Source organism: Erythrolamprus reginae, chromosome 13 (assembly GCF_031021105.1).
Source record: "Erythrolamprus reginae isolate rEryReg1 chromosome 13, rEryReg1.hap1, whole genome shotgun sequence".
Taxonomy (NCBI): Eukaryota; Metazoa; Chordata; class Lepidosauria; order Squamata; family Dipsadidae; genus Erythrolamprus; species Erythrolamprus reginae.
In genome coordinates, this window is record NC_091962.1 from 10,883,077 (window position 1) to 10,910,469 (window position 27,393).

At 46.1% G+C, this 27,393-nt stretch overlaps 1 protein-coding gene across 4 annotated transcripts in view; it reads left to right on the forward strand.

Moving 5' to 3' along the window:
- DENND4B (DENN domain containing 4B) overlaps nt 1-27,393 on the forward strand; it is a 45,263-nt gene that overhangs the window by 11,459 nt on the left and 6,411 nt on the right. For 2 of the 4 annotated variants that reach the window (XM_070766778.1, XM_070766779.1), the window contains exons 2-24: nt 833-1,157; nt 2,485-2,737; nt 3,694-3,763; nt 4,477-4,646; nt 5,252-5,493; nt 6,271-6,337; nt 7,958-8,016; nt 8,100-8,244; nt 8,982-9,157; nt 9,733-9,833; nt 9,931-10,146; nt 11,812-11,957; nt 13,129-13,268; nt 14,350-14,473; nt 16,088-16,294; nt 17,596-17,724; nt 17,821-17,980; nt 19,826-19,990; nt 20,077-20,513; nt 20,603-20,707; nt 21,469-21,647; nt 23,507-23,696; nt 25,738-25,983. In XM_070766778.1, the coding sequence (XP_070622879.1) occupies nt 859-1,157; nt 2,485-2,737; nt 3,694-3,763; nt 4,477-4,646; nt 5,252-5,493; nt 6,271-6,337; nt 7,958-8,016; nt 8,100-8,244; nt 8,982-9,157; nt 9,733-9,833; nt 9,931-10,146; nt 11,812-11,957; nt 13,129-13,268; nt 14,350-14,473; nt 16,088-16,294; nt 17,596-17,724; nt 17,821-17,980; nt 19,826-19,990; nt 20,077-20,513; nt 20,603-20,707; nt 21,469-21,647; nt 23,507-23,696; nt 25,738-25,983 (4,026 nt within the window). In that variant the 5' untranslated portion in view covers nt 833-858. The remainder of the gene's footprint in view (nt 1-832; nt 1,158-2,484; nt 2,738-3,693; nt 3,764-4,476; nt 4,647-5,251; nt 5,494-6,270; nt 6,338-7,957; nt 8,017-8,099; nt 8,245-8,981; nt 9,158-9,732; nt 9,834-9,930; nt 10,147-11,811; nt 11,958-13,128; nt 13,269-14,349; nt 14,474-16,087; nt 16,295-17,595; nt 17,725-17,820; nt 17,981-19,825; nt 19,991-20,076; nt 20,514-20,602; nt 20,708-21,468; nt 21,648-23,506; nt 23,697-25,737; nt 25,984-27,393) is intronic. The other 2 variants (XM_070766780.1, XM_070766781.1) reach the window with 2 other exon arrangements.

A 27,393-nucleotide genomic window follows, 5' to 3' on the forward strand; every position in this document is an offset into this window, starting at 1 on the left:
ATTGTTATTATTATTATTATTATTATTATTATTATTATTATTAATAATAATAATAATAATAATAATGGTATGGTGTGTCCGGGTTGTATGACTGTTTTTTTTTAAAAATAAGGGTTTTTAAAAACTGTTTTAATATTGGATTTGTATATGATGTTTTTTACTTGTTGGGAGCCGCTCCGAGTCCTCAGAGAGGGGTGGCATACAAATCTAATAAATTATTATTATTATTTATAATTTCCCCCCACTTTTTTTCGTGCTCTTTATAATTTTTTCCCCACTTCTCTTCCACCAAAAAGCTGCTCTAAACTTTTTCCCTGCTCTTTTCTGTTTTTCCTCCCTCTTAATTAAAAAAAAAAAAACACAAAATGCTACAAACTTCTTTTAAAATTCTTTTTAAGGTGTCTGCTTGGGTAGGGGGGCAAGGGAAGGGGCTGGACTAGATGACCTAAGAGGCCCCTTTCGACTCTGCTAATCTGCTAAAACTGACTTCTCTCCCCTTTTTCTCCAAACCTCTTTTTTTCCTCTGCTGTTTTCCTTTTCTTTTCTAAAAAGCCGAATGCTCTTTAAACTTCTTTCCCAACTCATTTTGAATTATGTTTACGATTGGAAACGTACCGCCATGTTTTCCCTGCTGCCGGCCTCCGAAATCCAACCGGATCGAAGGAGAAAAGGCGGGCAGGAAGTGAGAAGGGTCTCGCCGGTCCCCCATGGCAACTGGACCTCCCAACATTCCGCAAGGGCCTTCCGCCGTTGCCCGGACACTCAGACAGGCCTATGGTGGCTGCGCTCCAGTTCCTGGCATCACCCTCTCGTTTTCTTCCCTTTCCCGCAGATGCCGTGAGCCCCACGCCCACCGTCATGGCGGAAGAATGGGCCCCCCAGCTGGTGGACTACTTCGTGGTGGCCGGCTTGGTGGACACGTCCAAACCGCTGGAGGATGAGACCCAAGCGTCCCGTCCGGCCCGCCCGAGCGAGCCCATCGTCGACGTGGCGGTTATCGTCCGCTCGCAAGGCGAAGAGGTGCCCCACGGCTTCACCTGCATCGACCGGACCACCTCGGGGCAACCCGTGGAACTCAACACCAGCCTGCTCAACAACCCCCAGATGTTCATCTGCTACCGGCGGGGGCGGGACAAGCCCCCCATTTTGGAATTGGGGTAGGTCGCGAGAAGGTTTTGGGCGCAAGAAACAGCTATCCCTATTTTTTAAAAACATATTTTTTATTAATTTATATACATTTATTATTTAATCCCAGTGGCCGATTAGGTCCCACAGAGTTGGCCTTCTCCGCGTCCCGTCAACTAAACAATGTCTGGCGGGGCCATGGGGAAGAGCCTTCTCTGTGGCGGCCCCGGCCCTCTGGAATCAGCTTCCCCCGGAGATTCGAACTGCCCCCACCCTCCTCGCCTTCCACAAGACCCTGAACGCCTATCTATGTTGCCAGGCATGGGACAATTAATATCTCCCCTTCTCTGACCATTAAGAGTTATGTGTGGTTGTTGTGATTGTATAGTATTGATTGTTTTTTAAAATGGTGGGTTTTTAGTTATAGTTTTAACCATTAGATTTGTACTGTACTGTTTTATTGCTGTTGTGAGCCGCCCCGAGTCTTATTATTATTATTATTATTATCTGAAGTTAGTTGGGGGAAAGATCAAAAGCAACATGAGAAAATATTATTTTACTGAAAGAGTAGTAGATCCTTGGAACAAACTTCCAGCAGACGTGGTTGGTCAATCCACAGTCGCTGAATTGAAACATGCCTGGGATAAATAGATGCCCCCTAAGATAAAATACAGGAAATAGTATAAGGGCAGACTAGATGGACCATGAGGTCTTTTTCTGCCGTCAGTCTTCTATGTTTCTATGTTTCTATTATTATTATTATTATTATTATTATTATTATTATTATTATTATACAACACAGCAAACGAGATCACTAAGCTGGTTTTCGTATTTCATCATCAGTCGAGCGCTTCCCAAGCTTCCTAAGGCTATTATTATTATTATTATTACCATTATCATTATTATCATTATTATTATCATTATTATTATTATTATTTATTTTATTTATTTATTGGATTTGTATGCCATTCCTCTCCAAGGACTTGAGGCGGCTCACAATATATCAAGCAATATACCAATGTGCATAACCAAAAATCCAATTAATATCGCTAAAAAACTTTTAAAAATCTAATAACATTTTAAAAAAATCATTCATTCCCATTCATAGAGCCATTTGTGGCTCTCCCTTCCGAGCTTATTCTAGGAGCCTGGGGAGGTCGAAAACGGCCTTCTCCTTCCCCAAGGCCCTCCAGATGCCAGAAATCCTTCAAGTTGGGAAACAGGCCTCCGGAGGAACTAAGGTAGTGGTAGGGCAGGCCATTTTGGGTTCCTAGAAAGGCTCAGAAGCCTGGCGAGAGCGGAAAATAAGGTTCGCCATCACTGCCCTATCCCATATCTCTTTCCTTTTTGTTTTTTTAGGGTCCACTATGGGGGAAAGGACCAGCCCAAAGCGGGCTACAAAATCATCGACACGACGCCCTACAGCCACTCGGCGAACCTGGCCTCGGGAGCGCCCGGACACCAGCACACCTTCCTGACGTACCGACGGGCCAGCGAGGGGCAGGCGTACATCGCCTTAGGGATCACGGACATCTGCCTTATCATGCCCAGCAAAGGGGAGAGCACGCCCCACACTTTCTGCCGGGTGGACCGGAACCTCAACGCAGGGATGGTGAGTTTGAGGGCGGGTGAGAAACATATCACGGTGGCACCTCTACTTACGAACTTAATTCGTTCCGTGACCAGGTTCTTAAGTAGAAAAGTTTGTAAGAAGAAGCAATTTTCCCCATAGGAATCAATGTAAAAGCAAATAATGTGTGAGATTCCTAGAGAGGCCCCACGGAGGCTTCTGCCCGCCTTTTCAGGCCCTGTTTCCTCCCAAGAGATTCCTAGAGAGGCCACACGGAGGCTTCTCCCCACCTCTTCCGGCCCTGTTTCCTTCCAGGGGATTCCTAGAGAGGCCCCACGGAGGCTTCTCCCCGCCTTTTCCAGCCCTGTTTCCTCCCAGGGGATTCCGAGAGAGGCCCCATGGAGGCTTCTCCCTGCCTTTTCCGGCCCTGTTTCTTCAGGGGATTCCTAGAGAGGCCCTACAGAGGCTTCTCCCCGTCTTTTCTGGCTCTGTTTCCTTTCAGGGGATTCCTAGAGAGGCCCTACAGAGGCTTCTCCCCGCCTTTTCTGGCCCTGTTTCCTCTCAGGGGATTCCCAGAGAGGCCCCATGGAGCCTTCTCCCTGCCTTTTCTGGTTATAGTTTCTGAGGCTCGGGTTTGTAAGTGGAAAATGGTTCTTGAGAAGAGGCCAAAAATCTTGAGCACCTGATTCTTATCTAGAAAAGTTCGTTAAGTAGAGGTACCACTGTATTTGTACAGGTGTATTCAGGGGGCCGTTCCCGAGGGTCACTCGGCGCATGGCCCACTACATCGCGGGAGCCAAAAGGGGTTGTCTGAAGGGGTTCCCCCAGTGTTGGAAACTCTTGACCCCTCAAGACGGGCGGAGGGGGGCAACTCCATGATTTGTTTTATGGAGCAGCGAGAGTCCATTCCCGGACAAGGCAGATGGACTGATTTGTCATGTCTCACCTTTCTCTTTTGGGACTCACTCCCCCTTTTTACTCTCTTCTCCCCCTCAAAGTGGGGTCCAGCCCTTCACATCTGCTACAAGAAGGCGCTCGCTAAAGGAAACACCCTCGTCTACGAAGCAGGTAAGGGTTTCTTGGTTTGGGGCGGTTTATTTGCTAGGCACAGTCTCCAAGGGCAGGCCCATCAAAGCTTGGGGTTGCAGTAGTCAATCCCCCAAAGCACAGAGAGCAAGGAGAGGTGAAGAGGAAAAATTAGGCTTTCACTGCTTTCATTCTTTCATGATTTTTTCCCCTTCCTTTAATTATTTGAGAGAAATAAGAAGCACCCAAATGGCTTCGGAATAAAGATTGAATAAAGTCCCACGCGGTTTATAACTTTCCAGAAATTACTACTTTCTTATCAATGATGGAATATATCCTGTTGGTTTAAGAGGCAGGAAATGACTATTAAGCTTCAAAATAAACATAAATAACAAGAACCATGGTATTTGCTCAGCACGCTGGCTGAGGAATTCTGGGAGTTGAAGTCCATCCACCTTAAAGCATTCTGGACAAGGAATTCTGGGAGTTGAAGTCCATCCACCTTAAAGCATTCTGGACAAGGAATTCTGGGAGTTGAAGTCCATCCATCTTAAAACCTGCTGGCTAGGAATTCTGTGATTTGAAGTCCAGCCATCTTAGAGCCTGCTGGCTGGGGAATTCTGGGAGTTGAAGTCCATCCATTAGCTTTAAAATCACCATCTTTAAAGGAAAAAAAAGCCGCTAAAGTCTGAACACCTCCATCTTGTAAACTTGCGTGTTTTAAGCCAAGATGGCTTCCCTCAATCCCTCTCCAGGTCTCCTCAGCCGCTTCCCGGAGGAAGACAACGAGGTTTTCCCGCTCCCCGAATCGGTGCCTGTCTTCTGCCTTCCGATGGGAGCCACCATTGAGAGCTGGCCTGAGGACACCAAGTACCAACTCCCTGTTTTCTCTACCTTCGTGTTGACCGGCGCTTCGGGGGACAAGGTAATGTGGGCGTAGAAGAAACACACACCCCCCCAAACCCCCCCCCCCCAGAAATCAACTTAGCTGCCCGCAAGCTGGGCTTCTCGTCTTTAGAAGAAGCTCCTCCTCCTTTCCGGAGGGCGGCGGAGTTTTGCAAAACCCGAGTTTCTTAGGTGCTGGAAAATGCAGAGAGAAGCCTCCGTGGGGCCTCTCTCGGAATCTCCTGGGAGGAAACAGGGACGGAAAAGGCGGGGAGAAACCTCTGTGGGGCCTCCCTAGGAATCTCCTGGGAGGAAACAAGGCCGGAAAAGGCAGGGAGAAGCCTCCGTGGGGCCTCTGTAGGAATCTCCTGGGAGGAAACAGGGCCTCCACCCTCCCTGTGGTTTCCCCAATCGCACGCCTTATTTGCTTTTACATTGATTCCTATGGGAAAAATTGCTTCTTCTTACAAACCTTTCTACTTAAGAACTTGGTCACGGAACGAATTAAGTTCGTAAGTAGAGGGACCTCTGTCTCTGAATATTTTTGGGGATTTTTTAAAATGGAAGACCAGCCTATCTCTTCCTGTCATTCATTTGAGACGAGCCGCCGTCCGGAGTAACCCGAAGACCCTTCTCTTACTCCAGGTTTACGGGGCCGCCATGCAGTTTTACGAGTCCTTCCCCCGTGAACGCCTCACCGACCGGCAGTCCTTGTGCCTCAACCTCCTGACCGTGGTGGACCGCCGCCCCATCACCAACAAGTCCATCCAGACGCGGAAAAGCATCTGCGTCTTGTCCCACTGGCCGTTCTTCGACGTCTTTCGCAAATTCCTCACCTTCATCTACCGTTACAGCATCTCCGGACCTCACGTCTTGCCCATCGAGGCGTAAGTGGGGAAGGGGGCAGGCCAGAGAAAGGTCCTGAGTAAACCGGGGGGGGGGGGGGGGAGGAAAGAACCGGCCTTGCTTTTCCCGTTTGCGCTGCGGCTGCTGGAATCCCAGCGACCGATTAGGTCCCACAGAGTGGGCCTTCTCCAGGTCCTGTCAACTAAACAATGTCGGTTGGCGGGCCCCAGGGGAAGAGCCTTCTCTGTGGCGGCCCCGACTCTCTGGAACCAGCTCCCCCCAGAAATTAGAATTGCCCCTACCCTCCTTACCTTTCGCAAACTCCTTAAAACCCACCTTTGTCGTCAGGCATGGGGGAACTGAGACATCTCCCCCGGGCCTATATAATTTATGTATGGTATGTTTGTAGGTATGTCTGTCTAAAAATGGGTTTTTTTAAACTATTTTAAATTTTAAATTGTAAATTATTAGATTTGTCAGGAATTGTTTTTATTGTATTGTGAGCCGCCCCGAGTCTACGGAGAGGAGCGGCATACAAATCTAAAAATTAATAATAATTATAATTATAATTCTCCGGTAAGCTGCTCCTAGCTGTGGAGGCTCCATCCCAAATCCATTCAGCAGAAACCGACATTTTTGGGGGGATAGACCTCTCCCCCTTGTCAGCTCCACGCAGTGGCCCAAACATCCCCGGGACACCCGCCACTCACCCGCCGTGTTGCATCGATCACATCCATTCACAAGTGCAAGCTGGGATTGCAAAACAGGCTTGTATATTTTGAGTCCTTGTTTTCCTTCCCTTTCTGTTATCATCTTAGGCATATTTCCCACTTCATGCGCAACGTCCCCTTCCCGTCCCCGCAAAGGCCTCGGATCTTGGTTCAGGTGAGTGGAAGCCCGGGACCCCGGTCCGTTAAGTGGCATACGGGGAGTTGAATTTGGGGAAAAGGAGAAAGAAATTGGCTTGGGGGTTGTTGTTGTTGTTTTGCTGGACCATTTGTGGAGTCCAAATGATTATTGCCGATGATTGTACGGTCAAACCAGACGTTTTTAGCCTGGACGTGGTACTTTAAGCCACCTCTCCAATCTCTTCCTTTATCTAACATTTTTATTTAATGGCATTAAATAATAATAATAATAATAATAATAATAATAATAATAATTATTATTATTATTATTATTTATGAGATTTGTATGCCGCCCCTCTCTGAAGACTCGGGGTGGCATACAATAAATAAATAATAACACAAACGTTTTCAGCGCAGGATGTCAGCTGTTCCCAGCTGAGCTGCCATTTTGCAATTGACCGGTGTATTTTGTCAATGCCAGTAATATTATTCTGGTTCTTTGCTCAGTCGGTTTAGAGGGATCTTGCATTCTATTCGTAACCTTTCAGCAAATGTTTTTAATTTAATAATATTCAAAGGCCTCCCTTGCAGGAGGTCAGCTATTCCGAATAAAGCAATTGACTGGTGTTTTTTTGTCAATGCCAATACTGTAATATTATTCTGGTTCCTTGCTCAGTTGGTTTAGACTGGACCTTGTATTCTATTCTTAACCTTCCAGCAAATGTTTTTAATTTAATAATATTCCAAGGTCTCCCTTGCAGGAGGTCAGCTATTCTGAATAAAGCAACTGACCGGTGTTTTTTGTCAATGCCAATAATATTATTCTGGTTCCTTGCTCAGTTGGTTTAGACTGGACCTTGTATTCTATTCTTAACCTTTCAGCAAATGTTTTTAATTTAATAATATTCCAAGGTCTCCCTTGCAGGAGGTCAGCTATTTTGAATAAAGCAACTGACCGGTGTTTTTTGTCAATGCCAATAATATTATTCTGGTTCCTTGCTCAGTTGGTTTAGACTGGACCTTGTATTCTATTCTTAACCTTTCAGCAAATGTTTTTAATTTAATAATATTCCAAGGTCTCCCTTGCAGGAGGTCAGCTATTTTGAATAAAGCAACTGACCGGTGTTTTTTGTCAATGCCAATAATATTATTCTGGTTCCTTGCTCAGTTGGTTTAGACTGGACCTTGTATTCTATTCTTAACCTTTCAGCAAATGTTTTTAATTTAATAATATTCCAAGGTCTCCCTTGCAGGAGGTCAGCTATTCTGAATAAAGCAATTGACCGGTGATTTTTTGTCAATGCCGATAATATTATTTTGGTTCCTTGTTCAGTAGGTTTAGACTGGATCTGGCATTCTATTCTTAACCTTTCAGCAAATGTTTTTAATTTAATTTAATAATATTCCAAGGCCTTACGCAATTGACCGCCGGCGATGCGGTAATCCCCATTTTCTGGAGTCCTCCAGGGTTTATTTCTGTAAAAATGGTTTGCTGCGAAGAAACTGCTTTTTGCACCTCATCGGCAATTGGAAGAAGATTGGAAGGCGTGCAGGAAGAAACGGATTTTGCAGTCGCGGGTTTGCGCGAGATGTCGCGTCGCCAATCATTTCCTCCATCTTAAATCCTCCCTCCCTCTTCCGCCCCCCCGCTCCTTAGATGTCGCCCTACGACAACCTGCTCCTGTGCCAACCTGTATCGTCCCCGTTGCCTCTCAGGTAAGGACAAGACGGGGCGACCCGGAATCGCGTTCCAAATTCTGCCGGCGGGAAAATTCAAATTTTCCCCCTTCCCTTCGCAGTGGGGCCAGCTTCCTCACCCTCCTGCAGACCCTGGGGCCCGAACACGCCGTGGCCCTGATGGTGGCTGTTTTGACCGAACAGAAACTACTCATCCACTCGCTGCAGCCGGACGTCTTGACCAGCATCGGAGAAGCTTTGGTCTCGGTTAGTGTCTGTTGGCCTGAAGCCAGAAGGCTGGGGATGGAGAAGACGGGTTGGGAACCTCAAGAATGCAGGGGGAAATTTGGGGGTCCCTTGGCTATGAGATGAGTCTCCCCAAATTGCAAAATTGATCATGTTGGCTGAGGTATCCTTGGTGTTGAAGTCCACCCCTCTTAAAGGATGCTGGCTGGGGGATTCTGGGAGTTGAAGTCCACCCAACGTAAAGCATGCTCGCTGGGGGATTCTGGGAATGGAAGCCCACCCATCTTAAAGCACCTTGACTGGGGGATTTTGGGAAGGGAAGCCCACCCATCTTAAAGCACATTGACTGGGGGATTCTGGGAATGGAAGCCCACCCATCTTAAAACATGTTGGCTGGGGATTCTGGGAGTTGAAGTCCACTCCTACTAGAACATGCTGGCTGGGGGATTCTGGGAATGGAAGTCCAAATATCTTGAAGCATGTTGACTGGGGGATTCTGGGAGTTGAAGTCCAAATATCTTAAAGCATGCTTCCTAAGGAATCCTGGGAATTGAAGTCCACCAGTCTTAAAACTTTCTTGGGACACCCCTGGTTTAAAATGCGGCATACTTACATGCGCATTATTGTTATGTTTTAGTGATGCCTTTTAAATATATATATATATTCGGTGAACTCAAAGGTTTCAAACATGGCTGTGTAGGCGTCCAGATAGGGCTTCCAACGCAACACACACAAGCCGCTTGTGTTTGTTCCCGCAGATGATTTTCCCCCTGCGCTGGCAGTGCCCGTACATCCCCCTTTGCCCGCTCACCCTGGCCGACGTGCTGTGTGCCCCCGTGCCCTTCATCGTGGGGGTCCACTCCAGCTACTTCGACCTCTACGACCTCCCGCACGACGTCATGTGCGTGGACCTTGACACCAACACCATCTTCCAGTGAGTGTCCGCATCCTGCAATCTCGGGAGGGGTGAACAGCCAGCCCCCTTTAGGTGGCTCAGCGAGGCACGTCCTGTTTTGCGACCGTTTTTTTACCCATGATCGTTAAGTAATATGGCAAATGATTTAGCTTTACTAGACAAGTGGTCAAAGCAATGGAAACTGCAGTTGAATGTTTCCAAATGTAAAATAATGCACTTGGGGAAAAAGAATCCTCCATCTGAGTATTGTATTAGCAGTTCTGTGTTAGCAACAACTTCTGAAGAGAAGGATTTAGGGGTAGTGATTTCTGACAGTCTCAACTGTGCGGTCAGCCAGTAGGGAAAGGGAGTAGAGTGCTTGGCTGCATAGCTAGAGGTATCACAAGCAGGAAGAGGGAGATTGTGATCCCGCTGTATAGAGTGCTGGTGAGACCACATTTGGAATAATACTGTGTTCAGTTCTGGAGACACCTACAAAAAGAGATTGATATCTGAGCAAGAGAGCAAAGCGGGTGGGTGGGTGTTGATACTAGCATTCCCGGGGACCCCAGCAGGAGGCACTAATCGTAGGGGCAGCTTTGTTGTGTGCGCAGGTGCGAAGAACGGAAGCTGTTGTCGGTGCGCGCTTTGCCACGGAAGCCATGTAAAGTGCTGCTCGCCTCCTTAAACTCCCAGTACCAACAACTGGATGAAAGTAAGTCACAGGGGCGAGATATTGGCCAACTTGGGATCCAAGAATGTAAATATGTCCAATTTCGACGTGCTCAATCACTTTGGTCCTTCCTCTGCAGTGTACAACCGCCCGGTCGAGGAGGCATCTTTGGAATTTCTGCTGACCGACTACGACGTCATCTACGGACGCCGGAAACAGCTGGAACTGGACATCCGAGGGGCATTTCTACGATTCATGGCTTGTTTGCTCAAAGGCTATCGTGGCTACCTCCGGCCCATCACCCAGGCTCCTTCGGAGAAAACGCGAGATTCCAGCAGTCTGTTTTTCTTGCAGGGTAGGGCTGAAGTCATTTTGGGGTGATTTACATAATAATAATAATAATAATAATAATAATAATAATAATAATAATAATAATGGATCATCGACATCGCAGTCCCAGGAGACAGCAGAATTGAGGAGAAGCAGCTAGAGAAATTAGTGAAATACGAAGATCTAAAAATCGAGCTGCAACGACTCTGGCATAAGCCAGTGAAAGTGGTCCCAGTGGTCCTTGGCACGCTGGGCGCAGTGCCAAAGGATCTCAGCAGACATTTGAAAACCATCGGAATTGACAAAATCTCCATCTGTCAATTGCAAAAGGCCGCTTTACTGGGATCGGCAAACATAATTCGCCGCTACATCACGTAGTCCTAGGTGCTTGGGAAGCGCCCGACTGGTGATGAAATACGAAATCCAGCATAGTGATCTCGTTTGCTATGTTGTACTGACATAATAATAATAATAATAATAATAATAATAATAATAATAATAATAATAATGATAATGATAATAATACATTAGATTTGTATGCCGGTGCTGCCCCTCTCCGAGAACTCGGGGCAGCTCACAACAATAATAACAATGTACAAATCCAATATTTAAAAACACAATTTAAAAACCCTTCTTTATAAAACATGTCTTAGAGCAGGGGGATCTGGCCTGCAGGGTGCTTAAAGGGAGCCCGTGAGGCCAACCTGGAAGTAGCAAAGGACAGGCCCACGGTGCCTCCGGCAGCCAAAATGGGGCACAGAGGAAGCTGTCACACGTCCTGTTTTGGCCAGCAAAATACTACAGTAGCCAATCCAGGCCAAAAACGCCCCGTGCAACCCGCTCTCCATTTTGGCCAACAAAGTGCTGCAGGAGGCAACCTGTCCTATCTCCTTCCAGTGATGGGCTGCACCTGATACAGATGGAACCGGCGATCTGTTAGAAAAAATAGAGATGCTTGCGTATCTCCACACCCCTGACATGTGGCTGTGTGAGATTTTGCTTCTGTGCATGCATGCGCCCGAAGTAAAATCCCACGTGATTTCGACGATTTTCGCCAATTTTTCGCTTCTGTGTATGCGCAGAAGCAAAAATATTGCCGAAAATCAACGAAATTGTGTGAGATTTTGCTTCGGGTGCATGCGCAGAAGTGCAAATTCATGGTGGGGGCGTACACGCCCACGATGACCCTGGGAAGCGTACCAGTAGGTGCTGGTGACGGCAACCCTTCGCTGTCTCAATGATAATGATAACGGTAACGATAACGATAACGATAATGATAATGATAATGATAATTTATTAGATTTGTGTGCCGCCCCTCTCCGAAGACTTCCTTCCCCCTTATCCCCGGCCGGCCCACGGAGGACAACTACTAGGCTGATCCGGCCCTCAAAGAAATCCACCCAAGCTTGTTCCTCGCGGAAAAGGCTTTGGTAAACCGGTGACTCAAGAAATCAAGGAAGGGAACCAGGTTAAGGGAGAGGAAGCCCTCTTAGTTAGGAATCCACGTTGTAAGTGATGTCGAGAGAAGTTGTGCTTTCTGATCCGGTCCGAGAAGTTTTTTTGTACTCGTTTTCCTCCTCCCTCCCTGCTCTTTTTCCTCTGCTGCCGTTGCTCCCGGGTGAATTCGGGGCGAGAACAATTGCGAGAACCATCGTGAATGTAAAACGCTCGTTCGCTCCAACCCTCACAGGCTTCCTGAAGTCCCGCGATCGGGCCTACCACAAATTCTACGGGCAGCTTTTACGCACGCAGCTCTTCACGCAGTTCATCGAAGAATGCTCTTTCGTCAGCGACCGCCATGCTTGCCTGGAGTTTTTCGATTCCTGCGTCGACAAGGTACAATCGCGTTGGGTTTTATTTTTAATGGCTAGCTGAATCTAGCCGTGACGAGGTTTGAACTTGGATGCACCCCGGAGAAAAAAGAGATGAGAGGTGACGTTTAACCACAAAATTGTTCTTACCCTGTCCTTAAAAACTTGAGCCTCCGTTGCAAGGGCTAGTAAAGAACCTATCGGTTGCAACTAAAAAGAAAGGAAAAGCAATGGTAGCTAGTTCTCAACAATGGAGCCCCAAAATTTCCATCGCTAAGTGAGACATTTCTCAAAATGCGTTTTATCGCCTTTATAGCTAGGGTCGTTCAGGAAATCGTTGCCACTGTTAAATTAATAACAAAGTTGTTCAGTGAATCTGCCTTTCCTATTGGCTCGGCTCGTTGGAAGGTCACAAAAAGAGGATTAGTGACTCCCCCCCCCCACCGGGGACAGCTGTAACCGTCACAAATACGAATCACTTGCCAAGTGTCCAAATTTTGATCACGCGGCTGCGGAATTGCTGCCCTGGTCGCAAGTGCGACTGTTATTCAGTGCCGTCGTAACTCAGAACAGCCGCTTAAACAAACTTGTAAGTCGAGGACTGCCTGTAGAAGTTAAATTTTGAGCGTTTCCTGCTTTGAAGGATCCTCCCATAAATCCGCTAGCTTGGGAATTTTTTTTCCAACGCCAAGCACTGAGTTTCTTACCTCTGCAAGGCCCAGCTCTCCATCTTAACATGAGCAGACGAAGATCTTGAGATGTTTCTTTCACGGAACGGTTTGCTTAAATTTCTCCTTCTTCTTCTTCTTCTTCTTCTTCTTCTTCTTCTTCTTCTTCTTCTTCTTCTTCTTCTTCTTCTTCATCTTCTTCATCTCCTTCATCTCCTTCTCCTTTCTCTTCTTCTTCTTCTTCTTCTTCCTCTTCTTTCTCTTCTTCTTCTCCTTCTCCTTCTCCTTTCTCTTCTTCTTCTTCTTCTTCTCCTTCTCCTTCTCCTTTCTCTTCTTCTTCTTCTTCCTCTTCTTTCTCTTCTTCTTCTCCTTCTCCTTCTCCTTTCTCTTCTTCTTCTTCTCCTTCTCCTTCTCCTTTCTCTTCTTCTTCTTCTCCTTCTCCTTCTCCTTCTTCTCCTTCTCTTCCTTCTCTTCCTTCTCCTCCTTCTCCTCCTTCTTCTCCTCCTCTTCCTCCTCCTTTGATTTCAGGTGCAGGTGGATTTAGAGAAACCAGATGAAGCTCCTTTGATCGAACTGGACGACACCCAGGGCAGTGAACACACCGTTTTTATCATGCCCCCCGAAGAACCCACCGGCCCCAACGGCTTGGAGCTACCGCCATGTTACAAGTGAGTGTCCCGGAACTAGTGGCCTTCAAACTGAGATGATACAGGTAGACCAACGGTTTGTTTAGTGACCATTCGAAGCTCTCCAGCAGCCGAATCAGAGGAGGAGGAGGAGGTGTGGGAGTTGAGGTCCTTGGGACAGAAGAGCCACCACTCCTATAAGATGCAGTAGATATATAGGTATAGATATTGAACAGAACAGGAAGTGGAATGGAATGGAGAATTGAATGGAATAGAAAATAGAACAGAGGAAGGAAGGAATTAGTATTAAGAAAATATAATGTAAAAAAAACCAGAATGGTTAAATATTAATTATTATGCATAATAGATAAGTATAAATGTTTAATGTTGTTTGTATGTTTGTCGATATAAAATAATTTTAAAAAATTGAGAAAAAAAGAAAATAGAATAGAAAATAGATTAAATTAGATATTGGAATGAACAATAGGATAAAAATAGAACAGAGAAAAGAAAATAATAGAGTAGAATAGTTTAGCTTTAGTTTACTTTAGTTCAGTTAACTTTAGTTTACTGTAGTTTAGTTTAGCTGGAAGGGACCTTGGAGGTCTTCTAGTCCGACCCCCTGCTCAGGTTTGGGCTCCATTTTTTAAGTCGAGGACAGGAAACCAAGTTTCTCCTCCCATTGTGGCCATAAGTCGAGGACTCCCTGCATTCAGAATCCCAGCCACTGAATACATCCAAAACAAAGATCCATTGAATCTCTGTGAATGTTTTGAGTGAAAAGTTGGAGGTGCTTTTTTGACTTCTTCCCGACACTCCAGTTGGATACCTGTGTAAATCCTATTATTATTATTATTATTATTATTATTATTATTATTATTATTATTATTATTATTATTATTATTACCTTTATTTATTTATTGTATTTATATGCCGCTCACTCCAAAACACTTTTATTAATATCAAAACTTTTATTTATTATTGAAGTGTCAAAAGAAGGCAAAACCTCATTACTCTTAAATGCCGTCAGGCTTAAAATGAATCTCGTTTCATCGCTCCTGCTACCCAGAACGACACATTCAGTTTGGGGTCTCCATGATGGTTGTTTTTTTGTTTTTTAAAGATACGATGGCTTCCCCATGCTCCAAACCAAGCTTTTTCAGCGGCCTCAGGACCAACTCATGCCCTCCCTGTGCCAAGCCCGGACCAGCGCCCCCAGCAGCCCCGCCCCTCGCCGGACCCAGCAGGTAAATATGGCCAGGTCTCTCTTAAATTGGGCAATCCAATTTCCTGTCTTGGGATTTCTTGGTGGTCTCCTGTCCAAGCCCTGCTGAACTCCTCCAGTTCCAGCTGAGGTCTATTTATTTTTTTAAAAAAAACATCTTTATTTATACATTTATACAATGGTTAATTAACAGTATATTGTCTGGGTTAACAACAACAACAACACAACAACAAAAAATAAAACAACAAAACAACAACAACAACAATAATAATAATTGAGACGCTCTGAGTCCTTGGAGAGGGGCGGCATACAAATCTAATAAATTATTATAAATAAATTATTAATAATACGAGGAGGAAGAGAAGGGAAGGAAGAAGGAGGAAGAGAAGGGAAGGAAAAAAGGAAGGAGGAGAAAGGAGAAGGAGAAACAACAATCCATTTTTGCACATTCTATTTTTTTTTAAATTACATTTTCATCTGTAGGAATTTCCTTATTTTTCCAATACTTTACAAATTCAATGCTCACTGCTGTTAAGACGTCATATTAAACATACACATATATATATAATTTTAAAAATTCAGCAAAAACATGTGATATATACATACATACATATATATACACATATACATACACACACACATATATGTATGTGTGTACATCAGGTATTTTCCTAAAAATGCGAGTTCCAGGTGTATTTATAAATGAAGACGCAACAGCCATTGCAAACTCTAGAACGTTTAAAATTTATTAAAGACTACTAAAATAAACTAAGCTTTCGTTAGTCCGCTACTAATGTCGTCAGAGTCTTAAAACCCCATTGAAGACAGTTGATTTTATATAATGCTGCTCATATAGATATATACATACATATTTATGTATGTATGTACATACACACGCATTGTATTTTTGTGGTTCAGTATTATGCCTTATAAGAATATTTCTGCTTTAAATCTGCTTGGCTATTTCAGCCAAGATCAATTTTTATTACCGTCGATTTTTATCACCGTTTTTTATTTATTTTTTATTTATTTATTTTGTCCAATACACAATAATACACAATGAAGGTTATAGAGGATATAGTAGAGAAGAAATACGAGATAAAGGAGAGACTATAGGACAGGGGACGGAAGGCACTCTAGTGCGCTTATGCACGCCCCTTACTGACCTCTTAGGAATCTGGAGAGGTCAACCGTGGATAGTCTTAAGGGTAAAGTGTTGGGGGTTAGGGGATGACACTACAGAGTCCGGTAATGAGTTCCACGCTTCAACAACTCGATTACTAAAGTCGTATTTTTTACAGTCAAGTTTGAATCTGTTGTGTGCTCTTGTGTTGTTGTGGTTGAAGCTGAAGTACTCGGTGACAGGTAGGACATTGCAGCATATGATCTTGTGGGCAATACTTAGATCATGTTTAAGGCGTCGTAGTTCTAAGCTTTCAAGACCCAGGATTGTAAGTCTAGTTTCATAGGGAATTCTGTTTTGGGTAGAGGAGTGAAGGGCTCTTCTGGTGAAGTATCTTTGGACATTTTGGGGTGTTAATGTCCGAAATGTGGTATGGGTTCCAAACAGATGAGCTGTATTCTAGGACAATCACTGTTTTTAAAATCACTGACATTAAAACACCTTTTTTTTTAGGAAATTAAGGTTGCCCAAAAAGTCGCGCAGAAATATTCTTCCGTGCCGGATATGTGGGCTAAATGCCTGCTTGGTCACTGCTATGCGCTCTGGTTTATCACCCTGCCCGGCTACGTCCGAATGGCCACTGTGAAGGTACAGGCCCTGCATGTCGCATACGAAGTCCTGAAACAGATGGAGACCAAAGAGGTTGTCCTACCAGATGAGGTAGGAACCCCCTTCTTCTGCATCTGCCCCCTCATGAAAATCCACCCCTCCCAAGTACCCCTAAACATCAGGCCTTCTACAGATAGCTGTTGATTTATCAGCAACTTCTACACTGGCTTGACAGGCGGCCTCCCCTCAGGAAAAAAAAATCCTGCAGTGGAGAGAGAGGAAGATCACAAGAGGTTAACCAGTTTAACCACCCCTCCATCCCCCAGGGGGACCCTTGGGCTTATCTGGGTTACAGTGGCACCTCTACCTAAGAACACCTCTACTTACGAACTTTTCTAGATAACAACCGGGTGTTCAAGATTTTTTTGCCTCTTTGCAAGAACCATTTTCCACTTACAAACCTCCGAAACTGTAACCGGAAAAGGCGGAGAGAAGCCTCCAGGGGGCCTCTCTAGGAATCTCCTGGAAGGAAACAGGGCCGGAAAAGGCGGGGAGAAGCCTCTGTGGGGCCTCTCTAGGAATCTCCTGGAAGGAAACAGGGCCAGAAAAGGCGGGGAGAAGCCTCCGTGGGGTCTCTAGGAATCTCCTGGGAGAAAACAGGGCCAGAAAAGGCAGGGAGAAGCTTCCGTGGGGCCTCTCTAGGAATCTCCTGGGAGGAAACAGGGCCTCCACCCTCCCTGTGGTTTCCCCAATCGCATGCCTTATTTGCTTTTACTTTGATTCCTATGGGAAAAATTGCTTCTTCTTACAAACTTTTCCACTTAAGAACCTGGTCACGGAACGAATTGAGTTCGTAAGTAGAGGTGCCACTGTATTTGTCATAGAATTGTTTAACTAATTTGTTTAACTAATTTAATTTTCCAACTTCCAACATTTAATCTCCATTGAGGGCCGCATGACGGTTGTGTTTGGCTTCAGGGGGGCTGGGGTGGGCGTGGCCAGGGTGGGCGTGGCCACTTCAACATCACTAGTGTTGGGAGTGCCTGGGGCGGCCGTAGCGCTTTGCCAGCAAAAAGCAGCGACCGAGCTCTGTTTCCGGCTGCCGCAGCCCTAACCCTGGACATGAGTCACATGAAGTTGGCTGCCTTTAAGCCAATCACATGACCTTTAAACCACCCCCTGTCACATGATCATTAAGCCACTCCCACCTGGTCACATGGCCGGCAAGCCACACCCACAAAATAAGCCACAGTGTGGTAGTAAAATTTTTTGCAGCCCTTCACTGGGTGCAGATAACATAGGTGGCCACCCCAGATGAGGTCACGCCTGGGCCTTAGTTAGGAATTCCCTCTGGGCTTAATTTAAAGAGGGGGAAATTGGCACCCACCGTTTTCTCCCTTCCTCGTTCGAAGGTATGCTACCGTATCCTGATGCAACTCTGTGGCCAGTACGGGGAACCGATACTTTCCGTCCAGGTTATGCTGGAAATGAAACGGGCGGGAATCGTCCCCAACACCATTACCTACGGCTATTACAACAAGGTACTTCCGGCCCCCCATCCTCCTGTTAATTTCCCCGAGTTTTCTGCACCGGTGCGATGCTACAAATTAAACCCGGGTTTCCCACCATCCTCTTAGGCCATTTTGGAATGCAAGTGGCCGTCCAGTAGCCAAGGTGGCCGTCTTCGCTGGGCCAAACTTCGGAATGTCGTCCTAGGCGCCGCCCAGTTCCGGCAGCCGCTGCGCCAGCGTCAACGGCAGCAGGAGGCCGAATCGCAAAGTCTCAGCGCTCTAGCAGGTAAGGCTCAATTTACGGTATTTTTCGGAGCATAAGACGCACCTTAGTTTTTGGGGAGGATTGTATCTTCCCAGCTCTTATCTTGCAGATCCTTTCATTGTTACTCTGTGCAAAGAATGTTTTCCAAGCCCTAAGTCTTTGCAGGGTTTTTTTCATTGCTCTAACTTGCTCTGAGTAAGTTTCTTTCCAGCCCTAACCAGGTGCTAATGATGTTCCCAGCTCTTACTGGCTTGCAAGCTCTTTCATTGTTACTGTCTCCAAATAAGTTTTTTTAAAGCCCTAACCAGGGGATAAAATAAGGTGCTGAAACTGACCAGACTAAGGATGCTAGCCAGACAAATATCTGGTAAGGAGATTCTTTTCCCTATTTTTCTCCCCCCCCAAAATAAGGTCTGTGTTATTCTCTGGAAAATACGGCATTCCCTGAGGTAGCACCTCTACAGCATCTTCCAAGGCAATTTACTACGTAGATAATTCTACTTTATTGTAAGCTTAGTTTACCAGATGATTGCAGGTCTAAAAATATAAATTTTCCACTATCTCTTTCACAGCCTGAGAAATTCCTTTTCCACCCATTATGCAGCCGAGGGCTGTGTTGTCTCTTATCTAATTACAGTAACTAACAGCAGCACAGATAAACATGATAATAATAATAATAATAATAATAATAATAATAATAATAATAATAATTATTATTATTATTATTATTATTATTATTATTATTATTAATTGGATTTGTATGCCGCCCCTCTCCGCAGACTCGGGGCGGCTAACAACAACAATAATAGCCGCCCCGAGTCTTCGGAGAGGGGCGGCATACAAATCTAAGTAATAAATAAATAAATAAATAAAATAAACACAACATGTACAATCCAATAATAAAAACAACTAAAAAACCCTATTATAAAACCAAACATACACACAAACATACCATGCATAACTTGTAATGGCCTAGGGGGAAGAGCTATCTCAACTCCCCCATGCCTGGCGATATAAATGAGTCTTGAGTAGTTTACGAAAGACAGGGAGGGTGGGGGCAGTTCTAATCTCCGGGGGGAGTTGATTCCAGAGGGCCGGGACCGCCACAGAGAAGGCTCTTCCCCTGGGGCCCGCCAAACGACATTGTTTAGTCGCCGGGACCCGGAGAAGGCCAACTCTGTGGGACCTTATCGGTCGCTGGGATTCGTGCGGTAGCAGGCGGTTCCAGAGGTAATCTGGTCCATTGCCATGTAGGGCTTTAAAGGTCATGACCAACATTTTGAATTGTGACCGGAAACTGATCGGCAGCCAATGCAAGCCACGGAGTGATGAAGAAACGTGGGCGAATCTTGGAAGCCCCACGATGGCTCTCGCGGATGCGTTCTGCACGATCTGAAGTTTCCGAACACTTTTCAGAGGTAGCCCCATGTAGAGAGCGTTGCAGTAATCGAACCTTGAGATGATGAGGGCGTGAGCGACTGTGAGCAGTGACTCCCTGTCCAAATAGAGCCGCAACTGGTGCACCCGGCGAACCTGGGCAAACGCCCTCCTCGCCACAGCCGAAAGATGATGTTCCAATGTCAGCTGTGGATCAAGGAAGACGCCCAAGTTGCGAACCCTCTCTGAGGGGGTTAGTGATTCCCCCCCAGGGTAATGGAGGGACAGATGGAATTGTCCTTGGGAGGCAAGACCCACAGCCACTCTGTCTTGTCTGGGTTGAGTCTGAGTTTGTTGACACCCATCCAGGCCCCAACAGCCTCCATGCACCGGCACATCACTTCCACTGCTTTGTTGACTGGACATGGGGTGGAGATGCAGCTCTTAAAGGGAAGGTGGGCTTCTTCTGTTTTTTTTTTCCCCTGGCAGACAGCAGAGAGGCCAAACCCCCCAAATATCAGCCCCGCACTGGTCTTCAGAGGCAGACGACCTGGTCTGGGAGCAGCTTACGAGAAAATCTACAACCCGCTTCACTCGCAAAGAGTGGCAGCCTGAACTTTCCCAAGCAGGACATGCCACCGGGCGCAATCCCAGGTGAGTCTGAATTCAAGAGGAGGGGGATTTCGTTAAACAAGAGGTGTGAGAAAATCAGGTTTCAAATTTTCAAACCTTCCTTGCAGCAGGGAAATTGTTGGGCAGCCCCAAAACAGAAAGCGATAGTACGCTATCGACGCTTCCTCCCTGGCTGCGCGGCGCACGGGACGGGCCCGGAAGCTCAGAGGGCAGCAGTCTTTCGGACATCAGCAGTTTCTTGACGGACGAGAGCGACAGGTTAACTCTGAGCAGTGTGGAGACTGGACAACAAGAGGGAGCTACTCTGGGATCAGGCCAGGCGGCTGAAAACCGTCGCCTGGGGAGCACTCCGCGCCGCAGTCTTACCGCCAAACTTCAGCAGTTTCTGTCCCCCATCAAGCGGCCGTCCCTGAAGCACGGTTCTGGCGGGGAGGTGTCCCACGGGCGCGGCGGATCTGAGCACCGAGAACACCCCTCTCGCCAGAGTCCGCTGGAGGGACACTTGCTGCACCCCCCGGAGCGTCCGAGATCCACAGCCTCGGAGGTCAGTATTCCTGTGCAGGTTAACGAATCTTTCCAATTCTTTGTCGTGATCCTTTTTTCTCGACGTAACCCGCTCTTTCCTACCCACAGAGTTCGGCTTCTCTGGGTAGCGAATACGATCTCTCAGATACGTCCGTGTGTAGTTTCAACCTCCGGAAATCCAGCGATCGGTTGTCGGATCCTCCGGCGGTTGAGGTATCTTTCCCACTCGATCTGCCATGGTCCATATCCTTTTCTCGTCCCCTCGTCGTTTTCTCGATCTCTTATCGTTTTCTCGTCCCCTTTTCTCGTCCTCTCGTCGTTTTCTTGTCCCCTCATCATTTTCTCATCCCCTTTTCTCGTCCGCTCGTCCCCTTTTCTCGTCCCCTTGTCCTCTTTTCTCGTCCCCTCGTCCCCTTTTCTTGTCCCCTTTTCTCGTCCCCCCGTCCCCTTTTCTCGTCCCCTTGTCATTTTCTCATCCCCTTTTCTCTTCCCCTTGTTGTTTTCTCGTCCCCTTTTCTCATCCCCTCGTCCCCTTTTCTCGTCCCCTTGTTGTTTTCTCGTCCCCTTTTCTCGTCCCCTCGTCCCCTTTTCTCATCCCCTTGTCGTTTTCTCGTCCCCTTTTCTCATCCCCTCGTCCCCTTTTCTCGTCCCCTTGTCCTTTTCTCGTCCCGTTTTCTCGTCCCCTCGTCCCGTTTTCTCGTCCCCTCGTCCCCTTTTCTCGTCCCCTTGTCCTTTTCTCGTCCCCTCGTCCTTTTCTCGTCCCCTTTTCTCATCCCCTCGTCCTTTTCTCATCCTCTCGTCCCCTTTTCTCGTCCCCTCATCCTTTTCTCGTCCCCTCGTCGTTTTCTCGTCCCCTTTTCTCGTCTCCTCATCCTTTTCTCGTCCCCTTTTCTCGTCTCCTCATCGTTTCCTCATCCCCTTTTCTCGTCCCCTCGTACTTTTCCCCTCACGGAACGATTACCCTGTCCTTTCAGGTGTTGCTTTCCAGCTGTTCACGATGCCAGACTTGCAACGCGCTGGTCTACGACGAAGAGGTGATGGCCGGGTGGAGTTCAGACGACTCCAACCTGAATACCACTTGCCCCTTTTGTGGACGTTCCTTCGTGCCCTTCCTCAGCATTGAGATCCACGATTTCCAGACGGTTTCCCTCAGGTCTGAGCACCGATTATGCCTTCTTTTCTGAACTGCTGGCATTCTGATCTTAATCCCGACTGTTTCGTGACTGCCCCCGTGCCAATGGACCATCTCATCATCTCGCTTAGAGATGTGATGGGTTGTTAGGTTTTGTACCTGTGTGTATGTGTGTGTATAACCATTCAGGCTTGTGTTATGAAGAATTAGGTACGAAGAATTAGAAAACGGGTTAATGCTTTGACCAAGACCCCATGTCCAGTCAGTAAAGCAGTCAAAGTGATGTGCCAGGAGGCTGTTGGGGTCAACAGGCTCAAACTCAACCCGGACAAGACGGAGTGGTTGTGGGTTCTGCCTCCCAAGGACAATTCCATCTGTCCGTCCATCACCCAGTGGGGGGGAATCATTGACCCCCTCAGAGAGGATCCGCAACTTGGGCGTCCTCCTCGATCCACAGCTCACATTAGAGAACCATCTTTCAGCTGTGGCGAGGGGGACATTTGCCCAGATTCGCCTGGTGCACCAGTTGTGGCCCTATCTGGACCGGGAGTCACTGCTCACAGTCACTCATGCCCTCATCATCTTGAGGCTCGACTACTGCAATGCTCTCTACATGGGGCTACCTTTGAAGAGTGTTCGGAAACTCCAGATCGTGCAGAATGCGGCCGCGAGAGCAATCATGGGCTTCCCCAGATATGCCCATGTCTCACCAACACTCCACGGCTTGCACTGGCTGCCAATCAATTTCCGGACACAATTCAAAGTTTTGGTTATGACCTATAAAGCCCTACATGGCATTGGACCAGAATACCTCCGAGACCGCCTTCTGCCGCACGAATCCCAGCGACCAGTTAGTCCCACAGAGTGGATCTTCTCCGGGTCCCGTCGACTAAACAATGTCGTCTGGTGGGACCCAAGGGAAGAGCCTTCTCTGTAGCAGCCCCGGCCCTCTGGAACCAACTCCCCACAGAAATTAGGACTGCCCCCAGCCTCCTCGCCTTTCGCAAGTCATTAAAAACTCATCTCTTCCGCCAGGCATGGGGAAATTAACACACACCCCAATTGTCAAGGTTGGTGTATGGTTTGATTGGATTGTGTGATTATTTTAATATAAGGGTTTTAAATTGTATTTTTAAAAATTGGATTTGTACACTGTTTATGTTGTTGTGAGATGCCTCAAGTCTTCAGAGAGGGGCGGCATACTAATGTTGTTGTTGTTGTTGTTGTTGTTATTATTATTATTATTATTATTATTATTATTATTATTATTAGCTGCCCAATCCCTGTTCTGTGCCATTATGTTTGTGAGTGACATAGAGGAAGGTTTGGTAGGGAAGGTTTGCCTATTTGCCGATGACTCTAAAGTGTGCAGTAGGGTTGATATTCCTGGAGGCGTCTGTAGCATGGCAAATGATTTAGCTTTACTAGATAAGTGACCAAAGCAATGGAAACTGCAGTTCAATGTTTCCAAATGTAAAATAATGCTCTTGGGGAAAACTGTCCATATGGCATTGAGTTACAGTTTTTCTGTACTGGTCCTTAGTTTGCTTCACATTGTTATTACGATTATTATGATTATTATGATTATTATGATTATTATGATTATTATGATTATTATGATTATTATGATTATTATGATTATTATGATTATTATGATTATTATGATTATTATGATTATCATGATTATCATGATTATCATGATTATCATGATTATCATGATTATCATGATTATTATGAATTAGAAAACTGGTTAATACATTGACCAAGCTAAAAAGTTAGACATAATGCGTGCGGGAAATTATGTTTTACCCTCCTTGTAACTTGGCTCGCTTGCTTGAGTCAGCTGCACCCTGTTCAAAGGCGATTCATTCTCTTTTTAGCAACGTTGATGTTTCGGACACGAGTTCGGTGTCCTCGGATTGGCCCCGGGATGGTGAAGCCCCCCTGCCAGGCGGACAGGGCCCGGTGCTCAGCGATCGGTCCCAGTGTCTCCTGCTGGACGAGGCAGAACCGGACCTGCGGCGGAAGTCCAGAAACGGTTCCCTGTGCAACGGTTTCAGCGAATCTCCGGTATGAACTTGTACGTCCTTCCTCCCTCGGAACCAACAGAGTTGGGATAGGCAAAGGCAGATGGCTCATTTCTAAAGGAAGGGTAGCAAATTTGTTGTAAATCAGCATGGTTTCTTAAAAGTAGAGTGGGCCTTCTCCAGGTCCCGTCAACTAAACAATTTCGTTTGGCGGGGCCCAGGGGAAGAGCCTTCTCTGTGGTGGCCCCGGCCCTCTGGAACCAACTCCCCCCGGAGATTAGAATTGCCCCCACCCTCCTCGCATTTCGTAAGCTCCTTAAAACCCACCTCTGCCGTCAGGCATGGGGGAATTGAGATATTCCTTTCACCCCGGGCCTTTACAATTTATGCATGGTATGTTTGTTTGTATGTATGATTAGTTTTACAATAAGGGTTTTTTAGTTGTTTTAGTATTGGATTTACATGCTGTTTTTTATTATTGTTGTTAGCCGCCCCGAGTCTACAGAGAGGGGCGGCATATAAATCCAATAAATAAGTAAGTAAGTAAGTAAGTAAGTAAGTAAGTAAGTAAGTAAGTAAGTAGGCGCCTGACTTGACCTTTCTTTTGAGGATTAAGTTTCTAGTCCTCAGGCAGGGGTTTTCTCTTCCCCAGCGCATGCAGCGAGTTTGTAGCCTGGGTGGGTGTTATTTTCAAAGGGGAGATGAGAAAAGCAGGGGATGCAGAATAGGATAGAAGTAGAAACGCATTTAACTTATGACGGCGCCGAATGAAGGGTAGCTGCAGCCAAACTTTTTACTTAAAAGCCCATTGTGACATCTTACAGTTATGTGACTCTTTGCAAACTTCCCTGCCGGCTTCCCACAAGCCAAAGCCATGGGGAAGCCTGTAGGAAGTCACAGGAGGTCCTCTGATCCCGCTGTATAGAGCGCTGGTGAGATCCCATTTGGAATAATACTGTGTCCAGTTCTGGAGACCTCACCTACAAAAAGATATGGACAAAATTGAACGGGTCCAAAGACGGGCTACAAAAATGGTGGAAGGTCTTAAGCCTAAAACTGATCAGGAAAGACTTAATGAACTCAATCCGTATAGTCTGGAGGACAGGAGGGAAGGGGGGACACGATCAAAACATTTAAATGTTAAATAAGGTTTAGGAGGGGAAGTGTTTTTAATAGGAAAGTGAACACAGGAACAAGGGGGCACAATCTGAGGTCAAGTTGGGTGAAAGATCAGAAGCAGCATGAGAAAATATTATTTGACTGAAAGAGGAGTAGATGCTTGGAACAAACTTCCAGCAGACGTGGTTGGTAAATCCGCAGTAATTGAATTTAATTTGGGATAAACATAGATCCATCCTAAGATAAAATACGGGAAATAGTATAAGGGCAGACTAGATGGACCAGGAGGTCTTTTTCTGCCGTCAGTGTTCTATGTTTCTATGTCCTAAACCAGTGTTCCCCAACCTTGGCAACTTGAAGATATCTGGACTTCAACTTCCCAGAATTCCCCAGCCAGCATTCACTGGCTGGGGAATTCTGGGAGTTGAAGTCCAAATATCTTCAAGTTGCCAAGGTTGGGAAACACTGTCCTAAATGACCCTCCGCCATAGAAACATAGAAGATTGACGGCAGAAAAAAAGACCTCCTGGTCCATCTAGTCTGCCCTTATACTATTTCCCGTATTTTATCTTAGGATGGATCTATGTTTATCTCAAATTAAATTCAATTGCTGCGGATTTACCAACCACGTCTGCTGGAAGTTTGTTCCAAGCATCAACTCCTCTTTCAGTCAAATCATATTTTCTCACGCTGCTTCTGATCTTTCCCCCAACTGACCTCAGATTGTGGCCCCTTGTCAACCGGGATGCCTTGAACTTCGGTGTTTTATTGATCTGCGGCAATGGGAGTTCCTGGCCCCACGAGCGGCGTCAATTAAATGAGCATTATGAAAATAATAATAATAATAATAATAATTAAGAATTAAAATGCAACGTAAGCGGATCCTCCTTTCCAGAGTCTGAGACTACAAGTCCCATGTTCCTGGGGATTGGCTGGGAATGAGAACCCCCTCCTTTTTCTCCCAGCTGCCTCAGGCCCCTGCTGCCCAGTTGGAACAGCTAGCCTTCGCCTACCTCAACCCCCTAGTCCTGCGTAAGGAACTGGAGACCCTGCTGGAGAACGAGGGAGCCGTCGTCTTATCTCAGCCCGATCTGGTGGACAACCATCCCATCATCTACTGGAACCTGGTCTGGTATTTCCAGCGGTTGGGCCTCGGTAGCGGCCTGCCCCAGCTGCTCCTGGCTTCCAAACACATCCAGGCAGCCTCCCAGGTAAAGCATCCTTCCTCCACACAACGACCCTGCGAGGGAGGTGAGGAATTCTCAAGAACATCCCAGAAGAAAAGAGAATTGGGATGTAGGTCCTTCTCGGTGGTGGCGGGAGGGGGTGGGATTTTTGAAAAAAATCATGGCACCGGACCAGATTATCTCAGGGACCGCCTTCTGCTGCACAAAACCCAGCGACCAGTTAGGTCCCACAGACTGGGTCTTCTCCGGGTCCCGTCAACCCAGGGAAAGAGCCTTCTCTGTGGTGGCCCCGGCCCTCTGGAACCACCTCCCCCCAGAGATTAGAATTGCCCCCACCCTCCTTGCCTTTCGTAAGCTGCTTAAACCCACCTCTGCCGCCAGGCATGGGGGAATTGAGATTCTCTTTCCCCCTAGGCCTTTACAATTTTATGCATGATATGTCTGTAGGTATGTTTGGTTTTTATAATAAGGGTTTCTAACTGTTTTAATATTGGATTATTATTATTATATGCTGTTTTATTGCTGTTGTTAGCCGCCCCGAGTCTGCGGAGAGGGGCGGCATACAAATCCAATAAATAAATAAATTAATTAAATAAATAAAACAAGCCAACTCTTTGAGCAGGGCTTTTTTTGCAGGAGGCAAGGGGTTGGACTGGATGACCTTAAGGGGGTCCCTTGCCACACATTCTACTCAAAACAGAACCAGCATCCTGAGGATAAATTCTTAAACCAGAATCTGGTGGATTTCAAACCCTTCCATCAGTGTTTCTCCCACCTTGGGAACTTTTTAAGGCAGGTGGATTGTCAACACCGAGTATTTCCTGTGAGGCAGGCTGGGGAATTCTGGGAATTGAAGTCCAACTGGCTTAAAAGTTCCTAAGGTCGGAAGGTTATGGACTGTGCAGAAATGAATAGGTTTACAATGAGAATTAAAGACAATTCAGAGTTTTATAAAATTTGGGGGGGGAAACTTTATGAGTGGTTTTAAAAATAAAAATGGACAAAATATTTAATGGAAATTCAATGTAAAAGAGATAAAGGAATGGGAAATATTCGAGTCTAATATTCGAGTCTACGGAGAGGGGCGGCATACAAATCCAATAAATGAATGAATGAATGAATAAATAAATATGATTTGAGAGAACCCGGTTGGCAAAAAGAGAAAAGGAGGCAGCATTCGATAAAGAAAAATAGCATAGTCGGACGCTTTTTAGATTAAAATTACCGACTTGAACCATATTTCAGTCTTTTTTAGAGAAAGTTTTTTTTCTTTTTTTAGTTTTTTTTTTAAGACGGACCGAATAATTACTGACTTGAAACGTGATTTAGGATATTTTATTAATCTTGATATAAGAGACTCTGTTATTCATCGAAGGCATATATATGTGGTTATACAGTGTTCCCTCGATTTTCGCGGGGGATGCGTTCCGAGAC